Source organism: Salvelinus sp. IW2-2015, linkage group LG31 (genome assembly GCF_002910315.2).
Source record: "Salvelinus sp. IW2-2015 linkage group LG31, ASM291031v2, whole genome shotgun sequence".
In the NCBI taxonomy this organism is placed as follows: domain Eukaryota; kingdom Metazoa; phylum Chordata; class Actinopteri; order Salmoniformes; family Salmonidae; genus Salvelinus; species Salvelinus sp. IW2-2015.
In genome coordinates this window covers 31,183,178-31,198,785 of record NC_036870.1, presented here as the reverse complement: position 1 = coordinate 31,198,785, position 15,608 = coordinate 31,183,178, and the positions used below count along the sequence as shown (strand labels likewise).

At 43.2% G+C, this 15,608-nt stretch overlaps 1 protein-coding gene across 1 annotated transcript in view; it reads right to left on the bottom strand.

The window, feature by feature from the left end:
- Positions 1 to 6,218: 6,218 nt before the first annotated feature.
- LOC111955431 (endoribonuclease ZC3H12A) overlaps positions 6,219 to 15,608 on the bottom strand; it is a 21,786-nt gene continuing 12,396 nt past the window's right edge. The window contains exons 2-6 of the mRNA XM_023975662.2: positions 14,539 to 15,112; positions 12,552 to 12,691; positions 9,438 to 9,672; positions 8,921 to 9,021; positions 6,219 to 8,773 (exon numbers count right to left, since the gene is read on the bottom strand). Coding sequence (XP_023831430.1) covers positions 7,617 to 8,773; positions 8,921 to 9,021; positions 9,438 to 9,672; positions 12,552 to 12,691; positions 14,539 to 15,077 — 2,172 coding nt within the window. The 5' untranslated portion in view covers positions 15,078 to 15,112 and the 3' untranslated portion in view covers positions 6,219 to 7,616. The remainder of the gene's footprint in view (positions 8,774 to 8,920; positions 9,022 to 9,437; positions 9,673 to 12,551; positions 12,692 to 14,538; positions 15,113 to 15,608) is intronic.

The following is a 15,608-nucleotide window of genomic DNA, read 5'->3' as shown; positions in this document are numbered from 1 at the left end:
TAAATGTTTTCATTGACAGCCGTAGTTTTTGCCAAGACAGAAATACCACCAGAGAGAAATGTTACTCAAATCAGGATTGTGATTCGAACCATTGAACAGAAACAACATTTTGTGATTGAGCAATCACTCTACAGATGTCCAATCAATGTGCCAATCAGGCCTGAGGCATGGATCTACCTATTTATCATAAGTAGAATGTGACAAATTGGCTATACTGTGTGCTCTAGCCATCTAAACCACTGCCTCAAGATCACATGTACTGTTTGTACTGCTGACAGCATGGATTAGAATCTGACCCACTGCCCTAACACACCTCTCCTCCTTACTTTCACGCTCTATTTTCTGACCAAGAAACTCAACAAATATGAAAGGATTTGGACTGCCCCACTCCTAAAGTAACCCACAGTCATTGAAGGTCAAGAGTCTGGGGTTATTTTGACTTGTCTAGAAGGAGGAAGAAGAAGATACGTTTTTAGATGTGTTCCACTGACCGCGTTGCCATCCGCAGTTGTTATGCTAGTGAAGTCATACCGTATAAAAGAAATCACGACAGCTGTGATGAAACATGGTAGTTTCAGAACAATTGTATAAATGGCGACCGATCATTTGTTCATTCGATTTGGTGCGATCTTTTTGTGTCGGTAAAATGTATTATGCGAGAAATGGTGGTTGGAAACACATTGATGCGCAAATATTGATGTAATAACCATCATATCGAAGTAAATTTGGGAGTCATGTGATGATGATGATATGGTGTGTGGTCCTCCCACTACGACTCGGGAAACCACGCAGTTTATTAGGCTACAAATTAAATAAATGTTGATAATTCACAGGGTGGAGAAAGTGTAAAATGATCTTGATACTCCTTTCCAATAAATATCTAGAGGATTATTCTGGTGACATGACGATTGACTGCCGTTTGACAAATTAAAATATTCTCGCTCTTATCCATAATATTCTCATCATGTTGACAGTTTACCCGCACTGTATCTGCGAGCTGTTGGCTAGATCACACATGCCAAGACCAAAGTAGYCACATTTACTATTTAACTAAAGAGTTGAAAATGCGATGGAAACACATTGAATTGTAGATTTGTATTCGATACGTGAAAAGGTGCATTTTGTGTGAACTACGTCATCACCCACAGACTTTCATCTGCAACAGATCTGTTAGGAAAATTCTCATATTTTATTTATGAATATTTGCATGAAGATCTGTAGCCAATTGGATGGAACCCGAGCTACTGTCATGGATCGTGATGTCATAGATATTGCTATTTCTGGAAGATTACATTTGTGGTTCTTCCCCATTATCACATAGAATACTGTGGCGTTAGGGAGGGGAGTGGTTAGTTGGTTGATTTCAGAATTAATAAGCAAGAAGAGAGAAGAGATTCTGACTGACAGTAGTGGTCATATTTGAAATGACATGATAGTTTTTCAGAAGATCAAAGGTCATCATGAACATTGATGCCTATACATGTAGTATAGTGTCTCAGAGTGGGTCTAGAATCAGATCTAGGATCAGGTCCCCCCAGCCCATGTAATATTATTCATTATGATCTAAAAGGCTAAACAAATCCTAGATCAGCACTCCTACTCTGAGACACTTGATACATATGACAGCAGATCACAGTGAATCAATGTTTATGGAGTCACATCTCAGATGTTATATATGTAATTACAGTATGGTTTATTGAAGTATTGGAGAGAACAGTGAAGCCACCTATCAAACATCAGACACTAGATCGAGGGAATAGCCTGTGAGGTACTGTCTGCTTCCTTGTCATGAGAAACGGTGTGTGTGTTGACAAGTGACCGGTCAATATATAAAACATGTTTTACTGTATTAGTGGAAGGGAAAGTACAGATTCCTCCTGGAGGGACGAGCGTTGTGTAGGAGGAATGTGGCCTGATACAAGACAGTGCACTGAGGGAGAAAACTGTTTCCTCAAGTGAGTCATAACGTAATTCAACCACAGTTTGTCTCAGTTGGGTACATTTCCTCATTCCCACATCAGCCGTTATATTTTTCCATCAGTAACAATAGCAGTGAAAACTCTAATGGAATAGCACATGTGAACAGCTCACAGCACAGTGAGTCACAACAGAGGTATTTGCAGTAGAAGGACTTGACAACTCCCCCAAAAGATTAAGGTTTACTGGTACCACTACCAAAACTGTGACAAAACAAAACAACTTTACTACCTATTATCCATCTTCAAATCAAGTTTTATCTGTAAAGGTTTGTCCAAAACATTTTAAACATTTGGGGAGATACACTATCACAGACTAATAAAAGTGGTGTAAAGTATTTAAGTAAAAACGTAAGTAGTTTTTGGGGGTATTTGTGCTTTACTTTACTATTTATATTTGGACAACTTTTATAATTACTTCACTGAATTCCTGAAGAAAATAATGTACTTTTTACTCCATACATTTTCCCTGAAACCCAAAAGTACTCGTTACATGTCGAATGCTCAGGCAGGACAGTAATAGGGTCTAATTCACTCACCTATCAATATCATCCCTGTCATCCCTACTGCCTCTGATCTGGTGAACTCACTAAAAACAAATACTGTGTTTGTAAATGATGTCTGATTGTTGGAGTGTGTTGTTGTGGTTGTCTGGTTTGCTTAATATCAGGAATATGATGTATAGTTTTTACTTTTTCTCAAGTATGACAGTTGAGCACTATTTCCACCACTGACTAATCTACACTGAGTGTACAAAACATTAGGAACACCTGCTCTTTCAATGATATATACCACAGGGAACCAAAATATTTATTGTTACACAGGGAAATATAGAGTGCAGATCCGGGGAAGCTCGGATGAGTTGCAGAAAAACCAGATGTGGAGACTGAGGTTGGAGTTGGCTGAGGAGAACAGGGTAAACAGGTACCGAGGGGAATCCAAGGTAGTGGAGGTGAGTAATCCAGAGTAAGGTAGTTGGGTGGTGAGATGTGGAACAGGAGACAGGAGCCAGAGRGGTAACTGCAATGAGAGGATAACCGGTGTCAGGCAGGGAAACAGGCACAGCAGAGTAACAGGATCTTGAATAATCATAAATGGCTACAATCATGAACTGACTGAGCAGAGATTACAATCTGGCAGAGTGGAAGTGGCCGGACTGAGTATTTGTAGAGGTCTTGATTATGGAACGAGTTGCAGCTGGTAGGGATCTGCTCTGACTCCAGCACACCTGTCTCCAACCACACAATCACAGAGAGGGAGAGGGAGAGAGAGAGAGTGTACAGGGGGAGTAACTGCAGGTCAAGAAGACACCGGATGAACACCAGAGGGCATAGCAGGAGCAGCTGTGACAGTTGTGGTTTCTGCTGCCATGTTTGTTATATTACGCATTTTATTTGAATTCACAGATGGTGCCTAGGAGAGGATGGCTAGGCTCACACACCCATCGCCCTTTTCGGTGTTGACATACTCATGTGGGCAGGTAGCCTGGGTACCAGTCTGTTTGTGAATATCATCCTTGGAGTGGGTCCAGTCTGTTTGTGCCATCATGCCACTCCTTGGTAGCCTGGGTACCAGTCTGTTTTGTGCATCATGCCACTCCTTGTAGCCTTGGGTACCAGTCTGTTTGTGCCATCATGCCACTCCTTGGTAGCCTGGCAGCCAGTCTGTGCCATCATGCCATGCCTTGGTAGCCTGGGACCAGTCTGTTGTGACATCAGCTACTCCTTGGTAGCCTGGGTACCAGTCTGTTTGTGCCATCATGCACTCCTTGGTAGCCTGGGTACCAGTCTGTTTGTGCCATCATGCCACTCCTTGGTAGCTGGGTACCAGTCTGTTTGTGCACATCATGCCACTCCTTGAGTAGCCTGGGTACCAGTCTGTTTGTGCCATCATGCCACTCCTGGTAGCCTGGGACCAGTCTGTTTTGTCCATCATGCCACTACCTTGGTAGCCTGGGTAACTACCGAACCTGTTTGTGACATCATGCTACTCTTGGTAGGCTGGTACCAGTCTGTTTGTGCCATCATGCCACTACCTTGGTAGCCTGGGTACCAGTCTGTTTTGTGCCATCATGCCACTCCTTGGTAGCCTGGGTACCAGTCTGTTTGTGAACATATGCCACTCCTTGGTAGTCCTGTGGTACCAGTCTGTTTGTGCCATATGCCATCCTTGGAGCCTGGTTACCAGTCTGTTTGTGCCATATGCCACTCCTGTAGCTGGGCACAGTCTGTTGTGACATCATCCAGCTTGGTGCCTGGGCACCAGTCTGTGCCATCATGCACTCCTTGGTTGCCTGGGCACCAGTCTGTTTGTGCATCATACACTCCTTGGTAGCCTGGGCACCAGTCTGTTTGTGACATCATGCCACTCCTTGGTAGCCTGGGACCAGTCTGTTTGTGCCATCATGCCACTCTTGGTAGCACTGGGTACCAGTCGTTTGTGCATTATCCACTTTGGTAGCCTGGCACCAGTCTGTTTGTGACATCATGCCACTCCTTGGTAGCCTGGGCACAGTCTTGTGCATCATGCCACTCCTTGGTACCTGGGTGCCAGTTGTTTGTGACATCATGCCACTCCTTGGTTGCCTGGCACCAGGTCTTTTGGTTGCCATCATGCATCTGCAATACTCTTGTAACCTGGGCACCAGTCTGTTTGTGACACATGCACTCATTGGTAGCCTGGGTACCAGTCTGTTTGTGCCATCATGCCACTCCTTGGTAGCCTGGGTACCAGTCTGTTTGTGCCATCGTGCCACTCCTTGGTAGCCTGGGTACCAGTCTGTTTGTGACATCATGCCACAACTTGCAAAACATTAAAATATTGGTCACTATGAACTATTTCTGCATTCAAAAACCAGATGTCAATGAGTAATTCAGACCATGTTTTAAAAATAAATCTGTGAATGCCATTCAGAGCAGGCGTTAAATTGTCTTGACAAAGCAGACATGCTTTCACCTTTCACCTTTACGCTTCTCCAGAACAACCACTTTAGTCTCACACAGACCTCTCTCTTTCTCTCTCTCTCTCTCTCTGTCTGTTTAGGCGAGTTCACAGGTCAGTGCTTTCAAGCCCCTGCCCTGAAAGTTCACTGACACAGTATACTCGTCAGCTAAGGACACATTTTACGGTGATGCTAACTGAAGGTTAAGTGATCCCCTATGACTCTAGTATGCCTTGTCACTTGTCAAAGGGAGAAACCTGTGAAGAGAACACAATGTAATGTACTCTGAGTACCACACCTAGTTTTACAATAGATACGGTACGTAATGTGCTTCCTCAAGTAGCCTAGAGCAAGAACACCACGTTTTACGACCAGTGCAAATAAAAACGTATTTCTCCACAATGGAATGTTTATGAGTATCGTGTCTGAGCAAGCTTCTTTCAGACACGTGATCGTGTTAAAATTGAGTGACAGAGGAATTCACTTGTGCAGACGAGACACAGGTTCAGCTTTTGTAACAGTACAATAACAACACTTTATATAACGATGAACTGTATTTGCGGATGCGGCATGTGCCTCTTAAAGGGGCAATCAGCAGGTGAAATAATAACAAAGCGTTTTTCGCCACCCGTTTTGGTAAAAAGCTGAGGGATGGGGCTGGAGAAATGTAACCACTCTCAAATTCATAGACTGAGCTATGGATGCAAGGACTGACCATCCATGATATACATAGTATAGTTTTAACCATGTTTTGAGGCTATATAGTGTTTTTTTACGTTTACTTTGTTTAAAAACATTGGAGTAAAACAAGCTTATATTTTGGGGGTTCTGATGGGGTACGACAGTTGAACTAAGCTCATGAAGCAGTTCTGATTTATAGTCTTAAAGAATCAATGGGTACATATGATAAATTTAGCAAAAATACATGTAGCAATTGCAGATTGCCCCTTTTAAGGTTTTGTTCATACCTATCCAAGTTGGATTGTCTGTGGTTGGATAGGTGTGTAGAAGCCTTTAAGCTATTAAAATCACAACATGTTGTGGTCCTATCAAAAAATAATTAGGCAGGATTCAACCCAAGTGGTGTTGTAGAGCGTTGTCAACAAGGCAGTAGAAAGGAAATGTCCCCGTGTTTGTTGAGATCGCATTCAGGGTAAGCGCTGCAGATACCTTAACATGTCAATCGCTCTATAACGCACCTCGTGTTGAATCCCGGCATTACTGTAGTTATAAAATAAGGCGATTTCGTATATTCTGTATATTGTGAGAATCCATGTCAAAAACAGCAAGAATCACAAACCTTTAAATATATTTTTGTTTTATTTAAAATGTTTGCATAAAACACTGAAATTATTAAATTGACTGTATCCCACAATTCCATGTACACTGAAGAAAAGAAGAAACACAAGCTCACAGCAGGGAACTAAACCTAAACCTAAACCTAAACCTAAACTAAACCTGTCACAAATCAATGATCTGGAATTATACACTGTTCTCTCATTGCTGCACAAGTAGATGTAAAAAATGTTTTATTATTATCATTTTCTATTATTATTTATTAGATAGTGGCAATGGCAAATCACAACGTCTTTCTACTCTTCTACTTCTGACTGTAAATATTTGTATTTTATTTTTTAGACTTTAGATATATTTGTGTATGTTTTTTGTACTACTTAAAATGTATTTTTATCATTAAAAAAATCCATATGTTCTGCTCAGAACATTACAACTGGAATCTGCATAAGGTGAAACAGCACCACTGTTATTGTTGTCGTTTGGTTGAAGAAAGAGGGGAACGTCTGGAAAACACAACACATATTCTGTCGATTCTATGTCTGGGGGGGGGGGGGAGACTGTGTTGGATGTTTGAAGTCAAATCTTTGTTGTTGTAATGTCTCAAACGGACGTGGCTATATCACCAAGTATGGATTCCAGCTTTAATGTTCTTCAAAGAAACAAGACCCATAGGGCATCTACTTCACTAGCGTACTAGCTAGATAGTTAGCTGTGACCCAACATAATGGCACACAGTGCCAATAAAACTCTTTATGCTATAACTCATCTTGATACATAGGCCTCAGAACACTACATCATACATATGTAAATGCATACATCGATTTTTCTATTGTGTTATTTGATTGTACGTTTGTTTATATGTAACTCTGTGTTGTTGTTTTTGTCACACTGCTTTGATTTATCTTGGCCAGGTTGCAGTTGTAAATGAGAACTTGTTCTCAACTGGCCTACCTGGTTAAATAAAGGTGAAACAAAAATATCAAAATACTGTAAGAATATTGTTTCTCAAATACATTATTTTCCCATCAAATACATTACATTTTCCCATCAAATACATTACATTTTCCCATCAAAATACATTACATTTTCCCATCAAAATACATTCAAGAGTCTAGAAATTATATTTTTTTCCCAAAAGATGCAATTTGCATCAACAATCCATTGCCTCAGGTTTCATGCTATCAGAAGCATTAAAAGCAACCTAGGTCCTGAAACACGTGGCAAGATCACATTGGGCAGAGCACATACAGTAGGAAGATCAATGTTTCCCCAAAGTGGAAAACACTACAAAACCTTGGACACAACACAGATCTTTACAGTAGCTTGCAGTTTTTCACAAGAGATTCTTTCAATTGAAAGAAACTACAATTCCCAGTCCCCACCATACCAGCGCAACGAGCCAATCACAGGCCCTGAGACTGCAGGGTGAGGATCTCAGCAGCCAATCTCTGTGGGTCTATGAGCTGGGGAAACATGCCCATGACCTTGTCCACCAGACAGCCGTTAAAGATAGCCAGCAGCTTCTTCCTGACCTCCTCTCTCTCCCTGCCCTCCCCGTGGGGGTGGGGCTGRGTCCGAGGGAGGAGCCAGTGTCTCTGCTTCTCTACTTGAGCAGTGCTAAGGAGAGTCTGAGGATAAGTCCCGAACGGATCGGACCAGTAGGTCTGCTGTGGAGGGTGGGCCCTGCTCTCCTGTTGGAAGTCATTGGGGTACCTGTACTGATGCTTCCCAACTGGATATATCGGTGCCCCATAGCTGATGTAATAGGGGGGGCTGTAGATTATCTTGCCTGGGTGGTAGGTGCTGCCTGGGCCCATGCTGTGATGTGGGCTGTGGGTGTTGTTGTGGGTGCTGGCTGGGCCCCTGCTGCGATGTTGTTGGTATCCTGCGCTGGGGCCCAGTAAAGGCTGAGGAGAATGAGAGCTGCGGCTAGAAGGCAGGTTGCTAGGCAGGGAATAGATTTGTTGTCTCATACTGGGGGGGGACAGGCAGTTCCTGTACCCAGCCTTCCCATAACGGTCACAGTGGTCCCTGGAGGGGTCAGACACCTGGCTCTCGAAGGAGCCAAGTCCAGAATCTAGCCGCTCCTGAGAGCCACTGGGCAGGGCCGAGTCCAGGTCTGTCGGGGAGTGAGAGCCATTGGGCAGGGCCGAGTCCAGGTCTGTCGGGGAGTGAGAGCCATTGGGCAGGGCCGAGTCCAGGTCTGTCGGGGAGTGAGAGCCATTGGGCAGGGCCGAGTCCAGATCGGTCATGAAGTGTCGGTTGGCCTTGTCCTTCTTAGTTGGGGACCTCCGGCTGGAACGATGGCTTCCCTTGATCAGAAGCACATTCTCACTGATGTGGCCTTTCTTCAGGGAGCCATTCCTCTGTTCTAGAGGCAGTTTCTGAGCCACCCCCTCTTCCAGAGAAAGGCCAGGTCCAGCACCTGCGGTGGGGTGTTTATGTTCCGATAAAGATAGCTTGGCCTTCTTCCGCAGCTCGTCAGCCAGAGAGCAACGGGATTGGTTGGCTCGTTCCGGGTGGTAGAATTTACACTTCATCCCGTAAGTGCATTTCCTTCCTGGATTGATGAAATGTAAACGAGTTCATTAGTACCGTTGAGTTTCAGCACATACAGTACATTAATTACATCCATTACAGTATTGGTGTCAGTTTGTCAATAATTATTTGCAAATGCCCCCCCCCCCTAGTAGAGATATGACCTCACCATAAGGGCACGGCTGTTTCCGTGGTAACCGAGGAACCTTCAGTAGAAAGTTCTCCAGGGTGGGACCATGGCGACCCAGAGGGTCATCAGGGGGCATGAACCTGAGATAGGGGGGAGTAGAGTTTAGATTCCCACTACACTGTGGCTACACTGAACAATAATGCATCATTTACAGAACATCAATTGTGCAGTTATACAGATTTATAAGTATAAAATATTTACAAGTTATACGACCAAGCAATGGCTTATTCATGATATTTGTAGTACTGTAACCATATATTAGCTATTAGTTAAAACATGACTTATTTGTCCACTGTAACCACCTATTAGTTAAAACATTAGTTATTTGTCCACTGTAACCACCTATTAGTTAAAACATTAGTTATTTGTCCACTGTAACCACAAATGAGTTAAAATATTAGTTATTTGTCCACTGTAACCACATATTAGTTAAAACATTAGTTATTTGTCCACTGTGTGTATTTCAAGGTTAATAGTAAGCTACCACAAGACTTACTTGTCATTGACGAAGGAGTACATGAGTAGCCGCTCCTCAATGAAACGCTTCCAGTCCTGCCTCTCGCCCTGAAGGTCACGGTAGGTGTCGTTGGACACGATGATGCCGGCGGTCTCATGCGCCAGCTTGACGATGAAGCGATCGTCATAGCAGACCACCCGTTTGCCTGCTACCCGMCGCGAAGGGGTGAACACCACGATCTTCTTCCTCTCCAGCTCACGCAAAATGTGTTGATCTTTAGAAACAGAGAAAAATACTAACATTAGATAACCATTCAATGAGTTAATCATCAATGAAGTTTTATTTAAGAGATGAATTATGCATTAACCACCCCTAATCCTGGTCTGTATGTAAAAGGATTGTTTCTGGGAAACAGATTTCACAACTTGTTTAGCAAACTTTACTTTATCACTCACATTCTACCTCTCACATTCTACCTCTCACATTCTACCTCTCACATTCTACCTCTCACATTCTACCTCTCATATTGTCATATTTTGTTGCCAAACTTTTTTGGGAACTCGAGCAACTAAAATGCTCGATAGCGAGCCGGCTATAGCGTGTCGGCTCAACGTTTATATGATATTTGACACATATGGATAAAGTTCGATAAAGTTTAATTAAGCTTCAGATAAAGTAAAARATTTAAAATATGAGGTTAACTCAAWTAAAATCTATCCATCATATTAACGTTGAGCCTACAGGCTCTAACCGGCTCTTGGCAATGGATAAGACATGAGAAAAATGTACTTAAGAGGTCTTCACGGATCCACCTGTACCCAAATACGCAAGACCCGATCCGGGAAGCGAGTGAGMCCGGATCCATAATTCTAAATAATGTAATGGGTCTGAGTCGTATCTGATATGATTGCAACAGGCCTCGYGTATGTGTAATTTTAACTGACTTGTCCGGAAGGACACATACAGATCCGAACGCGAGTGCTGCAATAGAGAGAGAAATTGTATAARTCATGCTACTGCTCTTTGCTTTTCACAGGAGTGGCGCGTGTAGCTTGTTGTTGGCCAATCATAAGTCATCAAAGCGGCAATAAGCTACAGTCATGTGTGTGGRAAAAGTTAGGAGATATCTAATCAATGGAAGACGGAATTAAAATTACGGAATTAAAAGTTAAAGGAGGACAGGCTACAACGACCAAGAGCCTACAGGTAGGCTGCTACTTTATATTCTGAATGGAGTTACAACTGTGTATGATGAGAAAGCGCATGCTGCCTCAATTAGCCTAGCTAGCTAGCTTAACTATCTTCTCCCAGTTTGATGCAGTCAAGACAGGTACTACGTAATCATATTGGATGATATAGAACCTAGCTATCTATGGCAGCTATTAGTCTACTATAACGCGAGAGTCGACTTGGTTGGTTGCTGCTTCTCGTCTCTCCCTCCCTCCTCCCTGTTCCCATGTCACTTGCTGACACTCACAGTAGCCAATTCACACAGCACTGCCAGAGGCTCTCCTACCTCCTCTTACACTCACAGTAGCCAATTCACACAGCACTGTTGTCACTACCTCCTCTTACACTCAACAGTGTCCTTTAACAATCACAGCACTGCCAGAGGCTCTCTACCTCCTCTTACACTCACAGTAGCCTATACACACAGCACTGCCAGAGGCTCTCTACCTCCTCTTACACTCACAGGGCCTATACACACAGCACTGCCAGAGGCTCTCTACCTCCTCTTACACTCACAGTAGCTTATACACACAGCACTGCCAGAGGCTCGCTACCTCCTCTCCCTCACGCTTTTAGTAGCTTATAAAATAACTTGTCTGCTTCCCTCACTCGAATCGGGTCTGGATCCGATCAGGTCTATACAGAACGGGTCCAGTTATCATCGGGCCCGTTTGGAATGGGTCTCTATATATACAAAAAAAATATTTATGCATATCGGGTCCAGATGGGGATGCCCCAGGCTCATTTAGGAATGGGTACAACTTTTTGGACCAGTGAAGGCCTAGTGGTTAGAGCGTTGGACTAGTAACCGAAAGGTTGCAAGATCTAATCCCCGAGCTGACAAGGTACAAATCTGTCATTCTGCCCCTGAACAAAGCAGTTAACCCACTGTTCCTAGGCTGTCATTGAAAATAAGAATTTGTTCTTAACTGACTTGCCTAGTTAAATTAATGTAAAATAAAATTTAAACTAATTTAAAAAATAATTGACAGTAACTAGGTCAGCCTCACCATGAGAAGACGGTTTTTACATGCTACTGCAGGAAGTGATAAATGCGCTGATAAAAGTCCCTGGTTTTAATCAGCTGAATGAGAGACGTAGTGAAACAAAAAATATCCGTGTTGGGTTTCCCCCTCCTGCTCTCACTTCCCAGAGTCGTGGAGTTGCATCACTTTGACCCCTGATCTGATCTCAAGTTCAGCAACTGGCAAAAGCCAAACAAGTCCATATGCCAAACTGTTTCTTGCTCACACATGATCAAAGAGAAAGCAAGGGTATATCAGACCATATACCACGGGWATGACAAAACATGTATTTTTACTCTTCTAATTACGTTAACCAATTAACCAGTTTATAATAGCAATAAGGCATCTTGGGGATAGTGGTATATGGCCAATATACAACTTTGCGATGCGTTGTGCATAAGAAGAGCCCTAAGTGTGGTATATTGGCCATATACCACACCCCTTCACGCGTTATTGCTTAAATGTACTCTATATATCTCTGATTAAAATAACATAGAAACTCAATGTTCCATTGTGTCTAAAACAAATGTCCTCCCAACTTTATCCCAGTGGGCAAAAACAGGTTGAATCAACATTGTTTCCACGTCAATTCAACAAAATCATTGATGTGAGGATGTTGAATCGACATGGAAAACGGATCAAATTCGCAAAAAGTCTTTTTTTAAATTTTTTAACCCAACTTTAAACCCAAATCCAATGACATGGTGACATTTTTTTGTTGATTTCACGATAAATTCACGTTAGTCGACAACTCAACCAAATCAAAACTAAAGGTTGAAATGACGTCTGTGCCCAGTGGGATGGCTTGAGGAGGAAACTGTATTCAATACAATGAGGGCTGAGATAGAGACGAGGAAGTAGACATCGGGTGTATTCAGGTGTATTCCCGACATCTTACCTGTGATGAGGACATCTGGTCTAGGCTGCTCCTTCCTCCATGAGGGAACAAACACGGTGATATCAGTATGACCTCTGTCCAGGAAGAAGTTTACCGCCAGCTGGATTCCCAGGCAGGAAAACATTTCCTTGTTCCCGTGGCTACAACAGAAAGGCAATAGAAATAAATATTGTTTAGCAAGCAAGCCAATCACAACATTCCTTGCATACTTCCTTGATTCCGAGGCTACAACAGAAAGGCAATATAAATAAATATTGTTGAGCAAGCCAATTCCATTCACAATGACTTACCTGTGTGGTAAGGGTAAGGAAATATTCCTCCTACGCTGACTCATTGGCTTGCGTCCCAATTGGTACCCTATGGGTCCTAGTCAAAAGAAGTGCACTTTATAGGGAGAGGGTGCCATTTGGAACGCATATACTGTACCTCAAGAGCTATATCAATAGACACATTTGGAGAGGGAGGGCCCGCGATTACTACAACAGTTATTTTTCAGGTGAAAGCACTTAGCTACATGTACACACAATATCACAGCATTTGCAATGCAAATGTTTTAACTGTGTATACACAAATCAAACGATCCCTGTTCTCACAGTAGACCATCTACCAACTAGGTACAGTAGGACTATTACTAGAATCTAGACCAGGGATCATCAACTAGATGGATGGACTAGTGGATGATGGACTAGTGGATGGTCAGAGGGCCGGAACATAATTACAAATCATTTGTGGGCGAATTGACTGCAAGAAGCACAAACAGATATAATATTTGAGTAAAACATAATAATTCAAACCTTGCTTACATTTGTATACGATCATATATCTCTCTATTATGCGTGGGAATACTTTGGAACACATTTTCAAAATTAAAATCACTTGGAGCTAATTTGCTGGTGTATGTCCAGTAGGACAGGCACAGCATAAAATGCAGTCAGGCCTGTTCCTGTTGCACTGTGCACTGATTTGCATGCTCACATTTGCATGTCAGAGCAATGAGGGAGAGACGTGCCTGTACGAATGTTGTATCAAAGTGGGCAGAAGGCCAAAGGAGACAGAGGAGCAGCAGAAGGGGGAGTGACGGGGATGTGGGAGAAAAAGTTGAGGCTTCCCCTAGGCTAACAGTGACACCTGACTGAGTGGCTGGTGGAGTGTTGAGTGCTGAAACCACAGACATAAAAGCAGGGCTGAAACAGTGTTACCATTCCCGACTTCTAGCTAGATCCTAATTATGATGGGTTAGGGCTGGAGTTAACTAGAGAAGTAATTATGATGGGTTAGGGCTGGAGTTAGCTAGATCCTAATTATGAGGGGTTAGGGCTGGAGTTAGCTAGATCCTAATTATGATGGGTTAGGGTAAGAGTAAATCTAGAGAAGTATGGGTAGGAGTTTCACGCAATAAGGAAATGATCTGTTCTTGAAGACAGGGAATTCTTCTGGCACAGCACCTTCTTTACGGGATTTCTGCCAAACCACAAGCTCCTAGAAACACTTAACTACAACTACTGGAGAGAGATATGATGAAGGCTGGTCCAACCTGTAGCTACCTTTTTCCCATGAACATAATCTGTTTTATTAAATTTTTWATGAACTAGGCAAGTCAGTTAAGAACTCATTCTTATTTACAATGACGGCCTACCCCGGACGACGCTGGGCCAATTGTGCGGCGCCACATGGGACTCCCAATCACGGGTGGTTGTGATACAGCCATGGAATCGAACCAGGGTCTGTAGTGACACCTCTAGCACTGAGATACAGTACCCTAGACCACTGCGCCACTCTGGAGCCCGTTGAAGGCAGTGTGCCTTTTATATCAATACTAAATCATTTCTGGGTAACAATTAAGTACCTTACTGTGATAGTTTTCCCTTAAAATGGACACACATATTCATTGATAAAAACAATTTCTCAACCAATAATTTTTCTAGCAATGTTTGGGAGTGGTGAGTGGGYAGGGGAAAACTTCAAACTAGTGAAACTCTGTGCTCACCTCATAGCCACGTTGCTCCCATCGATCACTATGGGTCTCAGGGCATCTCCCTCCTCACTGGGTACATCACCCCGGCTGGGCGGAGGGGTGAGGGGCAGGTTACTGGGGGGCTCCCCTCGGGCCACCAGGATAGACATGGTAGATGGGGCTCCCTCCTTCTCAGTCCCTTCTGGGCTGGCTCCCGTCCGCACCAGCTCCCCCAGAACCCTGTTAGTGTCTGTGTTCAGGCCAAACTTCTGCAACACGGTCCAGACCTGCGCTGGGGWGTAGCCCAGTTTAAGGTAGAAGTCCAGCTGAGCCTCTCCAGGTTCTGTGGGGGTCTTGCTGCTCTCCTCCGGGGCAGAGCATTGMGTGCCACTCGGGTGCATTCTCTCACAGATGGGACAGGGTGGATGATGATTGTGAAGGGCAGGCAGAGTGGACAGCCATCCAACTGTGTCGTGGGGCTCTGTGGGGCTCAGACGGGCTGTGTGGGAGAACTCTTTCCATGGTAAGACATCATTGACCGGGCTCAGCGTTGAGATAGTACCAATCTCCATCTCTCTCTCTTTCAGGCAGGTCTCATATATGACACCTGTTTAYAAAAAGATGTCATCATTGTTGTGGGTGTGTGAAAAAGGGCTATTTAAAAAAGTTTGAGGTTTCCCCGAAAACCTGTCATAATACTAAGAAAAGGGTTGAAAATAAACACACATCAGCTCTACAGTACATACACCAGTAGACCACAATTCAGTTTGTCATCATATCAACACTACAATCATTTTCTTGCTGTCTGAAAACAGATCACATCTTACTTTAGTAGAACAGAACTTTCTGATAACTACTTTATTGAGGGAAAATGTACTTGTTATGACTGTGATATGTGGTTGTCTCACCTAACTGTAAGTAGCTCCTAGATGAGCGCGTATGCTAAATTACTAAAATGTAAATGTTAGTACTGACATTGAGTGTGCAAAGCTATCATCAAGGCAAAGGGTGGCTACTTTGAAGAATCTCAAATATAGAATATATTTTGATTTGTTTAACACTTATTTGGTTACTACATGATTCCATATGTGTTATTTCATAGT